The sequence below is a fragment of the Myxocyprinus asiaticus genome, chromosome 35, assembly GCF_019703515.2.
Source record: "Myxocyprinus asiaticus isolate MX2 ecotype Aquarium Trade chromosome 35, UBuf_Myxa_2, whole genome shotgun sequence".
NCBI lineage: Eukaryota > Metazoa > Chordata > Actinopteri > Cypriniformes > Catostomidae > Myxocyprinus > Myxocyprinus asiaticus.
Genome location: NC_059378.1, coordinates 42,280,053 through 42,293,583, shown reverse-complemented (window position 1 = coordinate 42,293,583; position 13,531 = coordinate 42,280,053). Strand labels below are relative to the sequence as shown.

General features: G+C 36.4%; 1 protein-coding gene across 1 annotated transcript; it reads left to right on the top strand.

The window, feature by feature from the left end:
* Positions 1 to 451: 451 nt before the first annotated feature.
* On the top strand, positions 452 to 13,448 carry ogal (O-GlcNAcase like). Its single transcript, XM_051673335.1, has 16 exons — positions 452 to 685; positions 977 to 1,028; positions 1,116 to 1,213; positions 2,221 to 2,351; positions 2,615 to 2,786; positions 4,122 to 4,220; positions 4,343 to 4,621; positions 5,116 to 5,214; positions 6,680 to 6,945; positions 7,257 to 7,431; positions 10,125 to 10,210; positions 10,420 to 10,512; positions 12,132 to 12,202; positions 12,443 to 12,563; positions 12,989 to 13,112; positions 13,214 to 13,448. The coding sequence occupies exons 1-16, from the start codon at positions 643 to 645 to the stop codon at positions 13,348 to 13,350; spliced, it is 2,046 nt and encodes a 681-aa protein (XP_051529295.1). The 5' UTR covers positions 452 to 642; the 3' UTR covers positions 13,351 to 13,448.
* The last annotated feature ends 83 nt before the right edge of the window (positions 13,449 to 13,531 follow it).

The window sequence follows — 13,531 nt, the reverse complement described above, 5'->3', positions numbered from 1 at the left end:
CAAACCAAATGAAATCACAGAATAGTGGACATTAAGAAAGACTTACAGGATGCAAAGTGAAAAGACACAGGAAATAACTATAAATTGATAACAGATTACCCAAAATGTTTTGTTTGAAATGTTTTTAATTTTACAGGGCCAGATAGAAAAAAAATCTTTGGGGCATGGAGCCCCACATTTTCTTTTAGGAGAAAAAACTAAATTTAATGCAATGACATTGATTCAGACTTTTTAATGTGTGATTTTTTAAGTGTCTAAAGCGTTTAAGAGGGGATTGGCAACTGTATGTCTGATATGAATTAATGATATTATATAATATATTTTTTTAATATCTTGAATCACGGTTGCATTTTATCGAGGTGTCTTTTTGTGTGCTGACAGAAGGCGAGCGGAGGGCGGAACTACACGCGTGTAGGCGTGGTTTATGTGACAGGAGTGAAGTGCGCATGCGCGGTGTACACGCGTACAATAAGGAAGTGTAGCGTTTATAAACATAAACATTAATCCTGACAGCAGTGAGAGTGTGAACGAATCCATGAAGGTTACTGAACTGATTCTGATCCAGTCAAGAGCTGCATGTGTGTGTCACATCTGATCGATCAGATTATATTGATCATTTAATCTGTGGGAAAACCAGGAATCATGTCGAAGAAATCCAAGATCTTTCTCAGTGGAGTGGTGGAGGGTGAGTTTTCTACAAAACTCAAAAATATATGAAAAAATATATGAAAAATGCGAAGGAATAATGTGATATTAATGTGATTAATATGCTGAAACATCACAACATCACACTGAAACACACACATACACACACACACACACATTTATGTAGCTAGCTAGCTAGCAATATAGATGCGATACATTAGAATAATATAAACAATACATGCACATACGTATATTGCTATCACTTTTGTTGTAATTATAATATGTGAACATGACTGTAAAGCATCACTGTGTGACCTTTGTGTTGTTGTAGGGTTTTATGGAAGGCCGTGGACTATGACCCAGAGGAAAGAGCTATTCAGGAGGTGAATAAACTGCTGTCTGCTGTAATCATGTCTCATCATGTGTCATCTGATTTCTTTTATTCTGTGTGTTTGTGATTGTCTACCCAGGGAACAGAAATGGGGTTTGAACACGTATCTGTACGCTCCAAAAGATGATTATAAACACAGGATGTACTGGAGAGATCTGTATTCACTGGAGGAAGCAGGTGAGAATTATGTTTAAAGTTCACACATCATACTTAGATATATATTTTAATAACAGTTAATAAAACCCTATTCAGACTATTTGAAGTCTTGGTCATTTTTCAACCTGTTAAAAACCAGCTTCTGATAGTAGCTGGTTTTACATGGTTTCTAGCTGGTCCAGGATGGTCTAGATGCTAGACTGGTAGAGCCATCTTGATAAAGCTTGGTAATAGGGTTAGTAGACCACATTGAACCAGCATAAACAACATCTAGAACAGAGGTAGACCGATATATCGGTTTTACCGATTAATCTGTGCCGATAGTTGCTTTTGGAACCATTGGTTATCTGCAAAAATCTATAACGATAGTTTCCGATATTTTTGTTATTATTCCGCTGTGTTCCTCTGTGGCAGGCGCTATTTTGATTCGATAATCAAGTAATCTAAATTGAAGTGAGGGCATGCAAAGAAAAATGCGACTATATGGAAATATACCCTATCAGCGCATATATTGTGCCTCCAACTTTATATCTTCTGAATAATAATAAATCTTTTTCCTCATTAAACCTCATCTGGTGAATACTGTATATAGGCTATAAAAAGCTTAAACAAACTTAACTTAATACAAACTTAAAAAAGTATTTTAACGGAGCCAAGTCTTCGTCATTTCAAAATAAGAGTCCCTGTGTGTTTTGGGCTTGTTTGCAGTTAAAAGTCCCACATTAAGCAACATATCTTAATTTTTGTTGTTGTTATTATTTTTGGTATTGTGGTTGAACAATAAACTGAATCTGGGATTTTATTCATTTTTGACTCTTAAGGTCTATGTCTGTTATAGTATAGTAATTTTTTAACATTCTTTAAATCGATTTTAAAAACTGTTGGCCGATTAATCTGCCTTTTCCACAACCGTACTTATCCGTATCGGTAAAATCCACTATCAGTCGACCTCTAATGTAGAACATCACAAGCTGGTTCGACCTGGTTTTTCAAGGTCAAGGTGACAAGTCTTTTCTTTTGTCTTAAAGATCAGCTCATGACTCTCATCTCTGCTGCTGAGGAGCATCATGTGGAGTTCATCTACGCTCTCTCACCGGGACTCGACATCACATTCTCAAACCCTAAAGAAGTGGCAGCACTCAAGAGGAAACTGAGTCAGGTACTACAGCAGCTGAATAAAACATGATTTTATCCCTCAAGATTTGACTGGACCAAAAAAAAGTAGGCTGTGAACTTTATTGGTAATTATTGCCCCACCCACACAGCCTTAGTGACATCAGCAGAACAGAAAGGTTATTCTGGAAGCAGAGAAAGTGTTTACATTTCATGATGTTTTGATACATTTTGTGCTTTTTAATGCAAAATATAATGATATAAAGTGTGTGTCGTGTGTGTGTGTGTTTGTGTGTTCCTCATGGTCAGGTGTGTGAGTTCGGCTGTCGTTCGTTTGCGTTGCTGTTTGACGACATTGAGACAGAAATGTGTGCTGCTGATAAAGAAGCTTTCAGCTCATTCGCTGAGGCTCAAGTATCTGTAACCAATGAGGTTTTCCGACATCTGGAGGAGCCCGAGATCTTCCTCTTCTGCCCAACAGGTACATATAAATTTTTTACTAGGGATGTGCACAAGTAATCGACTAATCGAGTACTGGTTCAGCACCAACTAATCGACTATTAACTCCTTAAAGGAATAGTTCACCCAAAAATGAAAATTTGCTGATAATTTACTCATCCTCAGGCCATCCAAGATGTATCTTGAGTTTCTTTCTTCATCAAAACAGAATTTAAGATTTTTAGGATTTCATTTCAGGCCTCCTCCTTTAAACAATGCAAGTGAATGTAGTCCATTTTTTGACTGTCCAAAATGCATATTTAGGGTGCATCAAAATAATCCACACGACTCCAGTCGACAAATAAAGTTCTTCTGAACCCAAACGATTGATTATTTTTAGAAACAAAACTATACTTATATACTTAACTACAAATGTTCGCTTCCGTACATCTCTGTGACGTGCGTTCATGAGAGGGATGATGTAAGGTCGTTGGTAAGGTCACGCGTCACGTGGAGGAGGAGTCAGGAAGCGTGTCATTGTTTACAAGAGAAACTTGTGCCGTTCACAAACCAAAACAGTCCAAAACAATTTCAAAACAATATAAAATAAAATAAAAAATCATTTCTAAATAATAATAAAAAATAAAAAAAAACAATGTAAACAATGACGCGCTTCCTGCCTCCTCCTCCACGTGACATTTCATTGTGAAATGAAATCCTAAAAATCTTAAATTCTGTTTTGATGAAGAAAGAAACTCAGATACATCTTGGATGGCCTGAGGGTGAGTAAATTATCAGCAAATTTTCATTTTTGGTTGAACTATTCCTTTAAAATGGTGCATTTTCGGGCTGCTGCCAGCACTTTTTCACACTCAACTTTAGAAGTTCACCATTTACACATCATTTTTAATTTGCACATTTACCTGAATTATACATTACTTTCCCTCTGAATCTCTGACCAAATCTCACAATTACAATTGATTCATTAATGCATTAAGAACTGTAATGAAATGTAATGAATTTTTATTAATGCATATTGTTCATTTCAATTTGTCCAAAAGAAAGGCAAAATTAGTTTCTAAGCTTCTTTTGAAACCGTTCTTGGGAACTTTTGAGAATTAAAAATAAATACAAATTTGTACGTACGTGTCATATCTGTTATTTTTAACTTGCATTTATATTTACAAGTATTCAGATACTTGTTTTGTGTGGGTTAGAGTACTCTACTACAAAATTCCTTGATAATGCCCATTCCTAATTCTTATCTCCTCATAATAACATCATTACACCTCCATATTTGACCCAGTCATGGATCATTAGATCATTTCTAATCATTTGTTGTCTTTTTGCATTATATATTTCTGCGTTTGTCTTGTAGACTACTGTGCTGCGTTCTGCACCCCTAGTGTACCGCTGTCTTCATATTTAAACACGGTCGGAGAGAAACTCAATCCTGCCATTGACATTCTGTGGACAGGTGACATCTTCAACTAAAGCACACATTACATGTCATGATATCTGTGTAATATGGTGATAAAACACTCAGGAACTGGTTTAAACTGGAGTGTAAAACTATACACGCTTTTATTACTCTCTCAGGGCCGAAGGTGGTGTCTAACCACATCAGTGTGGCGTCTATCGAGGAGGTGTCGTCTGTTCTCAGAAGACCGCCTGTGATCTGGGACAACATCCACGCTAATGACTACGACCCACAGAGGGTGTTCCTCGGTCCCTTCAAGAACCGTCCTACAGAGCTCATCCCTAAACTCAGAGGGGTGCTCACTAACCCCAACTGCGAATTTGAGCCCAATTTCGTTGCTGTTCACACGCTCGCCACCTGGTGCAAGTCAAACTCTGGACAGAAAGATGTTTCTATGGGTACAGACGTCAAATTATAAATGTGTTACGTTGAAACTTGAAGCAATAGTGGCAGTTCTGTCATTATTTACTCATCCTCATGTCATTTGTGTGGAAAACTAAAGGAGAAACAGTGAAAGTGAATGGGGACCAGAGACTAACAAGCTCAAAAAAGCACTATAAAAGCAGCCCATATAACTCATGCACTATATTCCAAGTCTTCTGAAGTCAAGACTGAATTTATGTCATTATTCACTGAAAATCGTGCTCCAATCTTGACCGTAGTCACCATTCACTTTCATTGTATGGAAAAGAGTAGCTCGGACATTCTGCCTAACATCTCCTTTTGTGTTCCACTGAAGAAGAAAAAAATGATTTCAGGTTTGGATCGACATGAGGGTGAGTAAATCATTTTCCTTTAAAGTCGAGATCATCACAGTGGCAGTGGTCACTTTCCTCACTCATTGACTTATATCTTTCTCTCCGTCTGTTTGTGATGATGTCATCGGTCACAGATGTTGAGGATCAGGGGTCGGACTACAACCCCCATGAGGCTTTGCAGCTGGCACTCACAGATTGGCTGGTTGAGTTTGGACAAGCTGATCAACCTGATGGTAAAAACAACACGCTTGTTTGATTTCTTATTTAGGCGTGATGTTTCCTGCGTTAAGTTATTTGTCTGTCCACACTGAAAGTGATTAAATCGCAACCATTCAGAAGATATTTGAGATTAAATAGGGTGAAACATATTCAGGTCATATTTCACCCAAGACAAATAAATAAATGAGAAAACATATTTTGTATAAAGAAAATGAAGCCTATTTTTAGGACTATTAAGATTTTTGGTAACACTTCAGATAAAAGTGCTATATGTTAACATGAGGAAATGCAGTAGATATCAGGGCAACAAAATAATCTATACATTCGCATTCATGAGAACGAGAGCTTTCATTTGATATATGACTTGTCCATTTAGGAGCTATGTGAAAACAGTTTATGTTCATATGCATTTTTCTACATCATCACCTCTAGGGGGCGCTTATTTGCAACGTGAATGTTAAAAGGCATATTTTGTTATTTTATGTAATATAAATGCAGAAGTGATGGTTATCTCTGAAAAATTCAGATTCTAATCTTTCAAGTGATACCTCATATGCCTGACTTATGTATCCGGAGACTTTAACGTTTAAAGCGTAAACTTACTTCGCAGTACAGCGCCCCCGTCTGGACTCGCTGGCGGATCCATAATAGAAAAGTAGATATTAGACTTGTATGTAGAAATTAACATTAACCAAAATCAGTTCTGTTAAAGAATACAACCTTATTTAAAGTGTTACCAGATTGTTTGTATTGTGACATTATTTTAATGACAATTTAACACATTTTACCCCCAAATTCTTATTACATTTTTTTTTTTTTTTCACATTACAGTATTGTTCAAATTGTGACGTTTGTACATCATGGTAATGTACACATCATTGTAGTGTTAGTTGTACAGTCTTTAATTTATGCTGATTTCAGTCAAATAAAAAGCATTGTGTCCAATTTGTATTAAAGTTATGAAAAAACATTTAAGTAAAACATCTGGATTTATTATATTTTTGCATTACAGAAGAATTTAATTGAGAAATCTGAATGTCACAATGTCAACATTTGTAATACTGAATTATAATTTATTGTTTCTTTGTTGTTGTAATGTGGAAAAAATTCTACATTATTTCAAATGTGAAGTATTTACACATCATTGTAGAATTTACATTATGCTGATTTTAATGAAGTAAAAATCATTGTGTGCAAACTGTATAACAGTAATGAGAATCAAATCATAATCTATTAAATATTATATTTGCTATAATATACAATTGTTGAGATGTTCCTTTCAGCGGAGTGACCCAGTGTAACAGGATAGAAAGTAAATAACAAAATGACCTGTTGATCTGCAGTTAAAACTAAAATTCGTAATAAAATGAAAAAGATGTATCGCTCAATTCTTTACTGCATCATTGGAATAAATGTCATGAAAATAAGATTTCGTCTCTTATGAGTTAACAGCGCTGGTCTCTCTGTCTCCCCCTGCAGGTTCTCGCTCCCGCGGCAGTCGCTCGAAACGTGATGCGTCTGAAGAGGAGCCGATGCAGACAGACGGTTATGTGCCGGGACCCAAAGATAACCCGCTGTACACGGCTGAACCGCTGACCCTGAGTGACCTCACACTGCTGTCAGAGCTGTTTTACCTGCCGTATGAACACGGGCCGACTGCGCTCAGAATGCTGCAGGAACTGCACTGGCTGCGCAGTAACAGTGATGCTGCAACGTTCGGTACCACGGCAACTGAATCTGAAAAGGTCAGGGGTCGATTCACTTCCATCCTGTTCTAACAGATCAACATGTGCATCACTCAGAAGTCTGTTTGATGTGTGTTTACAGCTGTAATACATCTATAAGACGTTTCCTTTCAGATGTCAGTAAGACACTCAGCAGATGTCTTTATGATTTAGAATGTTTATAAATGTTTAGCAGATTTAAATGAGATAAAAAGATCTAAAGCAGTCATCTCGGAGATGTACGTGTGCTATCTTTGGGTGAACTCTGCCTTTAGGGTCAGTCTTCTAAAGATATTTAACAGTCTGAACTGTTTGTCGTTGACTCGTTAAAGGTACAAGAATGGCGACAGAGAGCTGAAAAGTTTGATGACATGTGTGGTGCTGTTGTCCAGATGTTCAACAGACTGTCAAACGCACCTAACAGAATAATTCTCTATGATCTCTACAATTATATCTGTGACATCAAGAGTGGAGTGTCAATGGCTCGAGCCTTCATCAAAACACTCGGTATGTGCTCAATATATCTGTGATTAGAGACCAAAATGAAAGGAATATTCCGGGTTCAATATAAGTTAAGCTCAATCAGCAGCATTTGTAGCATAATATTAATTAACAAAGAAAATAACTTTGATTTGTCCCTCATTTATTAAAAAAAAAAAACTGTGTTCCAGTGAGACACTTACAATGGAAGTCAATGTTCAAATACTCACTGTTTCAGAAGTATAGATACAAGATGTAAACATGTTTTACTGTCATAAAATCATTACAGGTTTTATACCAGCGTTGTAAAATCGTCTCTAACTTTCCACAGATGTGGTTAGTAAGTGATTTAATCACAGTTAATTCATGTTAACACACATATTGTTTATGTCTTGTGTTTGAAACAGTGAGTGTTTTAACCTCCTGAGACCCTGAGCGTGACTGCTGTGTGCAGTTTTAGGGTACGTTTACATGACAACGATGTACTAAAAACGGAAACGTTTTTCCTTTGCATTTTTGAAAAGTTTCGCGTACAGACGACAACGTTGTCAAAACAATCCCCGTTCACACGGATCCGCGAAAACGACTAAAAAAGCTGTATTATGCATGCCAGGCCAGTAGTTGGCGATGTCACTTTATGCCCCTTAGGGGCCGTTTACACGATAACGTTTTCAACTAAAAACAGAAAACTTTTTATGCGTTTTGGCTGTTCGTTTACACGACAACGGCGTTTTGGGGCATAAAAACACAAACTTTTGAAAACGATGTCGTTATCGTCTCCGTGTAAACATACAAAAACGCGAATTTGTGAAAAAGATGACGTCATGCGCACGCGTATTACATGTTCAGTCTATAGGCCTGTGCGCGAGTACTTCAAAACAACAATGGCGGACTACAGGACTGTGTTTGTGCTGCTCAAGATTTTGAGTTTATTGACGCTTCTCCAGTAAAGTGTAGATTTACTGCATCACCACTACGACCAGCGATCGCCATCTTCATTGTTTGTATTCACCGCTCTGTGGAAGAACGCTTGTGTGCGCAGGCGTGTAGTGTTTCTTTACAAAGTGACATCGCCAACTACTGGCCTGGCATGCATAATACAGCGTTTTTAGTCGTTTTCGCTGATCTGTGTGAACGGGGATCGTTTTGATAACGTTGTCGTCTGTACGCGAAACTTTTCAAAAACGCAAAGGAAAAACTTTTCCGTTTTTAGTACATCGTTGTCGTGTAAACGTACCCTTAATTTCCCTTTCTGATTTGTTACTAGTAGCACCTAATAAACATGAAAAAAAAAAACATTTCTAGACCAAATATTTTTCCTAAAAATGTATGTCCTCATATGTGGTCAGCGGGATTAAGTTGTGAAATTTTAAATAATATCAAGCTATATAAAGTCAGATTTTGTTCATCAAATAGTTTATGATGTTTCCAGGAGTGTTGATTATTCATGTTTTAGAGACGTTACAGACATTACATCAGAAATTATCATAATTAATTCAGATTCAAAGTAATGTCCAGCATCATCCAATCACTGTCAATCATGTTAAAATAAAATGATACATTATAAATTCTGAATCTATGTACTGATTATCATTGTCACATGTCTGTCAAACATGTTGAGTGATCCAAACATCATCTGCAGCCTGAAACTGAACTTTTGGTCAGATTTTAGGAGTGAATGCACTTAACTGCATAGAGAGATATAGGATGCTCCCTTGCTCCCTATTTAGTGAATGACTTAACCTCCAGTGTGCTGTCTGTCTGCACTGCTCTCAGAACAGTTTGAAATGCACCTTATTTTCATCCTAACTCCATATAAAGCCTCTGAAAGACACATTATTCATCTTTCAGATGAACTCTTTTATTCTCAATGTGATGTACAGTAAATATAGGGATGCATTTATTAATGTTAATCAATAGAACCGTATTGTGCAGAGATAATAAAATAAAATATAACAAAATATATATAAAATGAAGTGAAATGACCCACAGATGTGTTGAAAGTAATTCAGAACTTTTGAGTGAATAATGTCCCAAAATCCTCATATGTGTACTTCATATTTATCAGCGCACTGATGCGTGAAAAATGAATAATTTTTTAATGCTGCATATCAAATGAAACTAGAGACGCTACTCTTTACAACTAAACAGGTTTCAACAGGCACTTTTATTAACTCTGTGTTCGTAGGAGCGCTTCACGGAAATCATCGTCATGTTGTTGTGTCACATGACTCGGTGCGGCAGAAGTTTAACCCTTAAATGACAGACGTAGAGTCTTGTGAACAGTATTCAGGTTTAAATTAAAATTATGCCAAAATACAACGTATGTGCATGTGGACAGGGGGGTCACACAAGGTTAACGTTTACAGATTGACCCCATTGACTTCCATTGTTAGTGTCTCACTGGAACACACATTTAAATAAAAAGTCGAGTTGAAATTAATTTTTGTGGTAATCAACATTATGACACACATGCTGTCGATTGAACTGAACTTATATTGAACACAGAATATTCCTTTAATTATACCTGCTTATAGTGAGTGAATTAAATTCATTTTAGTGGCTTAATGTGAGAAATATTCCACTTATTTTATGTATTCATGATAAACTTACACAACATTTTCCACTGAGGTAAAAGTATTTACGAGACGTAGAGCAAAAACGGCTTTATTTAACAGAAAACTCTATAATACTATATTGAAAATCTATATTTTTTCCAGGTGGCCTGACCCCTCACCCTGCCATGATTATAAACGATGACCCGGAGCCTTGGGGCTTCAGAGGAGGACTGTCTGGAGAATTCCAGGTGCACTGATATAAGACTGTGTATGACAAAACACACCTTGAACCAGTCTGGTTTACTGGTCTTAGCAGGTCATGCAATCTGGTCAAGCTGAAAAGTACCCCAAACCCTTCTAAAACCAGCTGAAATGAGCACAAAAGTGTCTGCAGTGACCTCTGACCTGGTCAAGATGCTCAGGTCCTGATGATGTTTGTGTTCATGTTGTTGTTTAGAGGATGTTGCCGTGTCATGGTAACCGGGATCTGTTCCGTACCCCACCTGCTACACGCGTGTACACCATCCGCCCGTACACGCCTAAAGATCAGGTAACTCCAGTAACACGCTTCTCTTTACACCTGCAAACCGTTTATAGAAAGTTCTCTGTGTGTGGGTTGGGTCTTACACAAATTGTGTGACAAAATGTCTCACAATGATGGTAACATCTGAAATCGTCTCTTTGAGGAAAACAGCTCCATAAACATCCTCGATAATGTCTTGATGAACATATACAAATGCTGAAAAGTTTGAGTGACAGAAAATATCATTAGCTCAATATGAAAACAATAGAAGTCAATGGAAACTAGAGGCAATACGATAACCGATTAATCGGCCGATAGTTTTTAAAATCGATAGATCAAATTCTTAGTCTTTCCTTACAGTGACAGACACAGAGGCATCAAGAATTCAAAATGAATAAAATCCCAGATGTAGTTTATTGTTCAACAATAAATCCCAATAATAACCAGAAAAAAATGAAGGAGACTTTTAACTGTAAACAAGCCCAAAATACACAAGGGACTCTTATTTTGAAATGATGAAGACTTGGCTCCGTTTTAACCAAATTAAGCTTTTTATGGCCTATATATTCACCAGATGAGGTTTAATGAGGAATAAGGTTTATTTTTATGCACAATATATGAAGTTGGAGACACAATGTATGTGCTGATGTTTCCATATAGTCGCATTTTTCTTCGGATGCCCTCTTCAATTTAAAACACTTGATTTATCTAATCAAAATAATATATTATGCATTGAAGTGAGGATACAGATATGGATGAATATTGTCATTGAGCCTGTTTACATGCACACCAACACACTGATTACTCTCTAAAATCAGCTTATTTAAAAAAGAAATCTGTGTTTACATGACATTTGAAATAATCGTGTTATTCTCTACTTTTCACATCAAACCGTGAAGATGCATGCGCACAACAACAACAAAAACTATCGGCACCAATTAGTCTGTAAAACCAATATATTGATCTACATCTAATGGAAAGTCCTCATAAAGGTCTGTGTGTGTATCTGTAATGACATTATAGTAAATGGTTTAATTTTTTGATTGTTTTTATATATATACCTTGTGTATATTTTATTACTTTTATTTACATTTTTTGTTATTTTGTTTACATTTGTACAGATTGCCGTTTTTAGTTTATGTGCAAAGCCGAGTTAGTTATTAAAAAATAATAATTACTCATCTAAAATTGTAATCAGATTAATGACTTTACCGATTACTTTGACAAAAAAAGTAATCACATTACTAATTACTTTTACTTTACTTTCTAAAACACTTTTCACAATAAAAGTTTATTGATTCATAAGGGACCAAACGCAAGTCACAGAAGCACAAACAGATGTACATAATAACGTAATTCATGTTTTAAATGTATTCTACATATATGAAATTATTTTAGAAATATGTGTCACCGTAGTACAGTAATTAAAAGTAATTAAGAAAATCAGTAACTGTAATCTGATTACAAGAATTTGAAATGTAATGCACTACACTACTAAATACTAAAATGTAATTAGATTACAAAATGAATGAGTTTGTGATTAGATTACACCCAACACTGGTTATATGTGATTGCAGCACTGATACAGAGTAGCAATTGTAATGTTGTTGTCTTGTAAAATGACAATGAAGTTTTGTGTGTTTCAGTCGGAGGTGTTGAAGTTGTTTAAAGAGATGCAGAGTGAATCACTACAAAAAGTTGAGTTGGTTGGTGACAGGTGAGTTTATCAGATTGACCATTTTCATGGTGATTATGGGACCGAGAACACACGATTACATTTTAGTTCATGTAAAATGAAAAGTTAATGTGCCAGGATTTGGAAAATGACTTGCTTTTTTTAAGTATATAGGGAATGTGCAAAACTCTGCATTAAGCTTTCTGTGTGATTGATAGTGTATAGATGTTGTCACAGCATATGATTATTATAACACTGACTGTCGATCTGTTCCTCTCTCAGGCTGGTGGAGGGTCACATCACCCCGTCACAGAACTGCAGTGCGATTCTAGAGGATGTGTCAGGGGTTTGTGGTTACGTGTTCGCCCTCACGGATGCTAAAACTGCCGTGACTGAAGCTCTGGTACACAAATGACATCTTAATATTTCAACTTTATGAGCAGATGTGGCTTTTGCATGGATTCTCATTAGTCAAAGTGTATTGAAGTCAAATAGTGACTAATGTCTTTGAAACAAAAAAGCACACACTAATTGAAAAATAAACGCATTGCATTAACAGTGCTTGTTCAATTATAGTTCAATAGAAAACATTTCACACAAAATGTCATTATAAAACATTCAATAATCATTTTTTCTTCGCTTTGCAAATTCACCTCTAAAATTTCAGTGGTTCAAATTCGGTTGAAAAAGCAGTCGAGTGCTGATACACAATCAAACAGGTGTGCTTCTTTGTATCAAAGACATTTGTCCTTAATTTACTTCCATAAAAGTCTTGAACTTTATATGTTCTTCACAGATTTCTATCTCGCTCTGTTTTTGTTCCTCAAGTATCCAAAGACAATGTTGCAGGATTACCCATCAGTCATTGCCATTCAGATCCATCCAAACGTTCCTGACCCGACTGCAGTCAAGCGTCTGATTGGACACGTGCTGTCATCACTGAGAGACAGTGGTGAGTTTAACAACACACAGTGCAATAAAGTAAGAAGTTACAGATATATTATATAACAGGAAAAGGTTTTAGTTTGTAATGCATGTTTCTTTGATTCTCAGGTTCTTCAGGAGTTTTCAGTGAGTTCAGATCTAATGACAGAAGAATGCTGGACTTCCTCAAAACACTCAACTTATTCCAGGTGCTCCAAGTCAACGGACTTCCGACAGACCTGGTCGTCATGGGAACTAAACTGTGATGTCACGATTAAAGCTGAAGGACAATCAGTCCACATTTACACATTAAAACCTGCTGATGATGTAACAGAATCGAATCGCTCATTTAAATGGATATTCGTTCCGGCTGCTCTTTGTCATTAATTCTTTGATTATGTCTGTTGTGATTGTAAACAAGTAGAAATGGCTGATTTAGTTGTTACA

Coding starts and splice junctions, on each gene's coding strand:
- ogal (XM_051673335.1), top strand. CDS start 643: ATGTCGAAGAAATCCAAGATCTTTCTCAGTGGAGTGGTGGAGG. Junction 686..976: donor TCTCAGTGGAGTGGTGGAGG/GTGAGTTTTCTA, acceptor GTGTTGTTGTAG/GGTTTTATGGAAGGCCGTGG. Junction 1,029..1,115: donor AGGAAAGAGCTATTCAGGAG/GTGAATAAACTG, acceptor TTGTCTACCCAG/GGAACAGAAATGGGGTTTGA.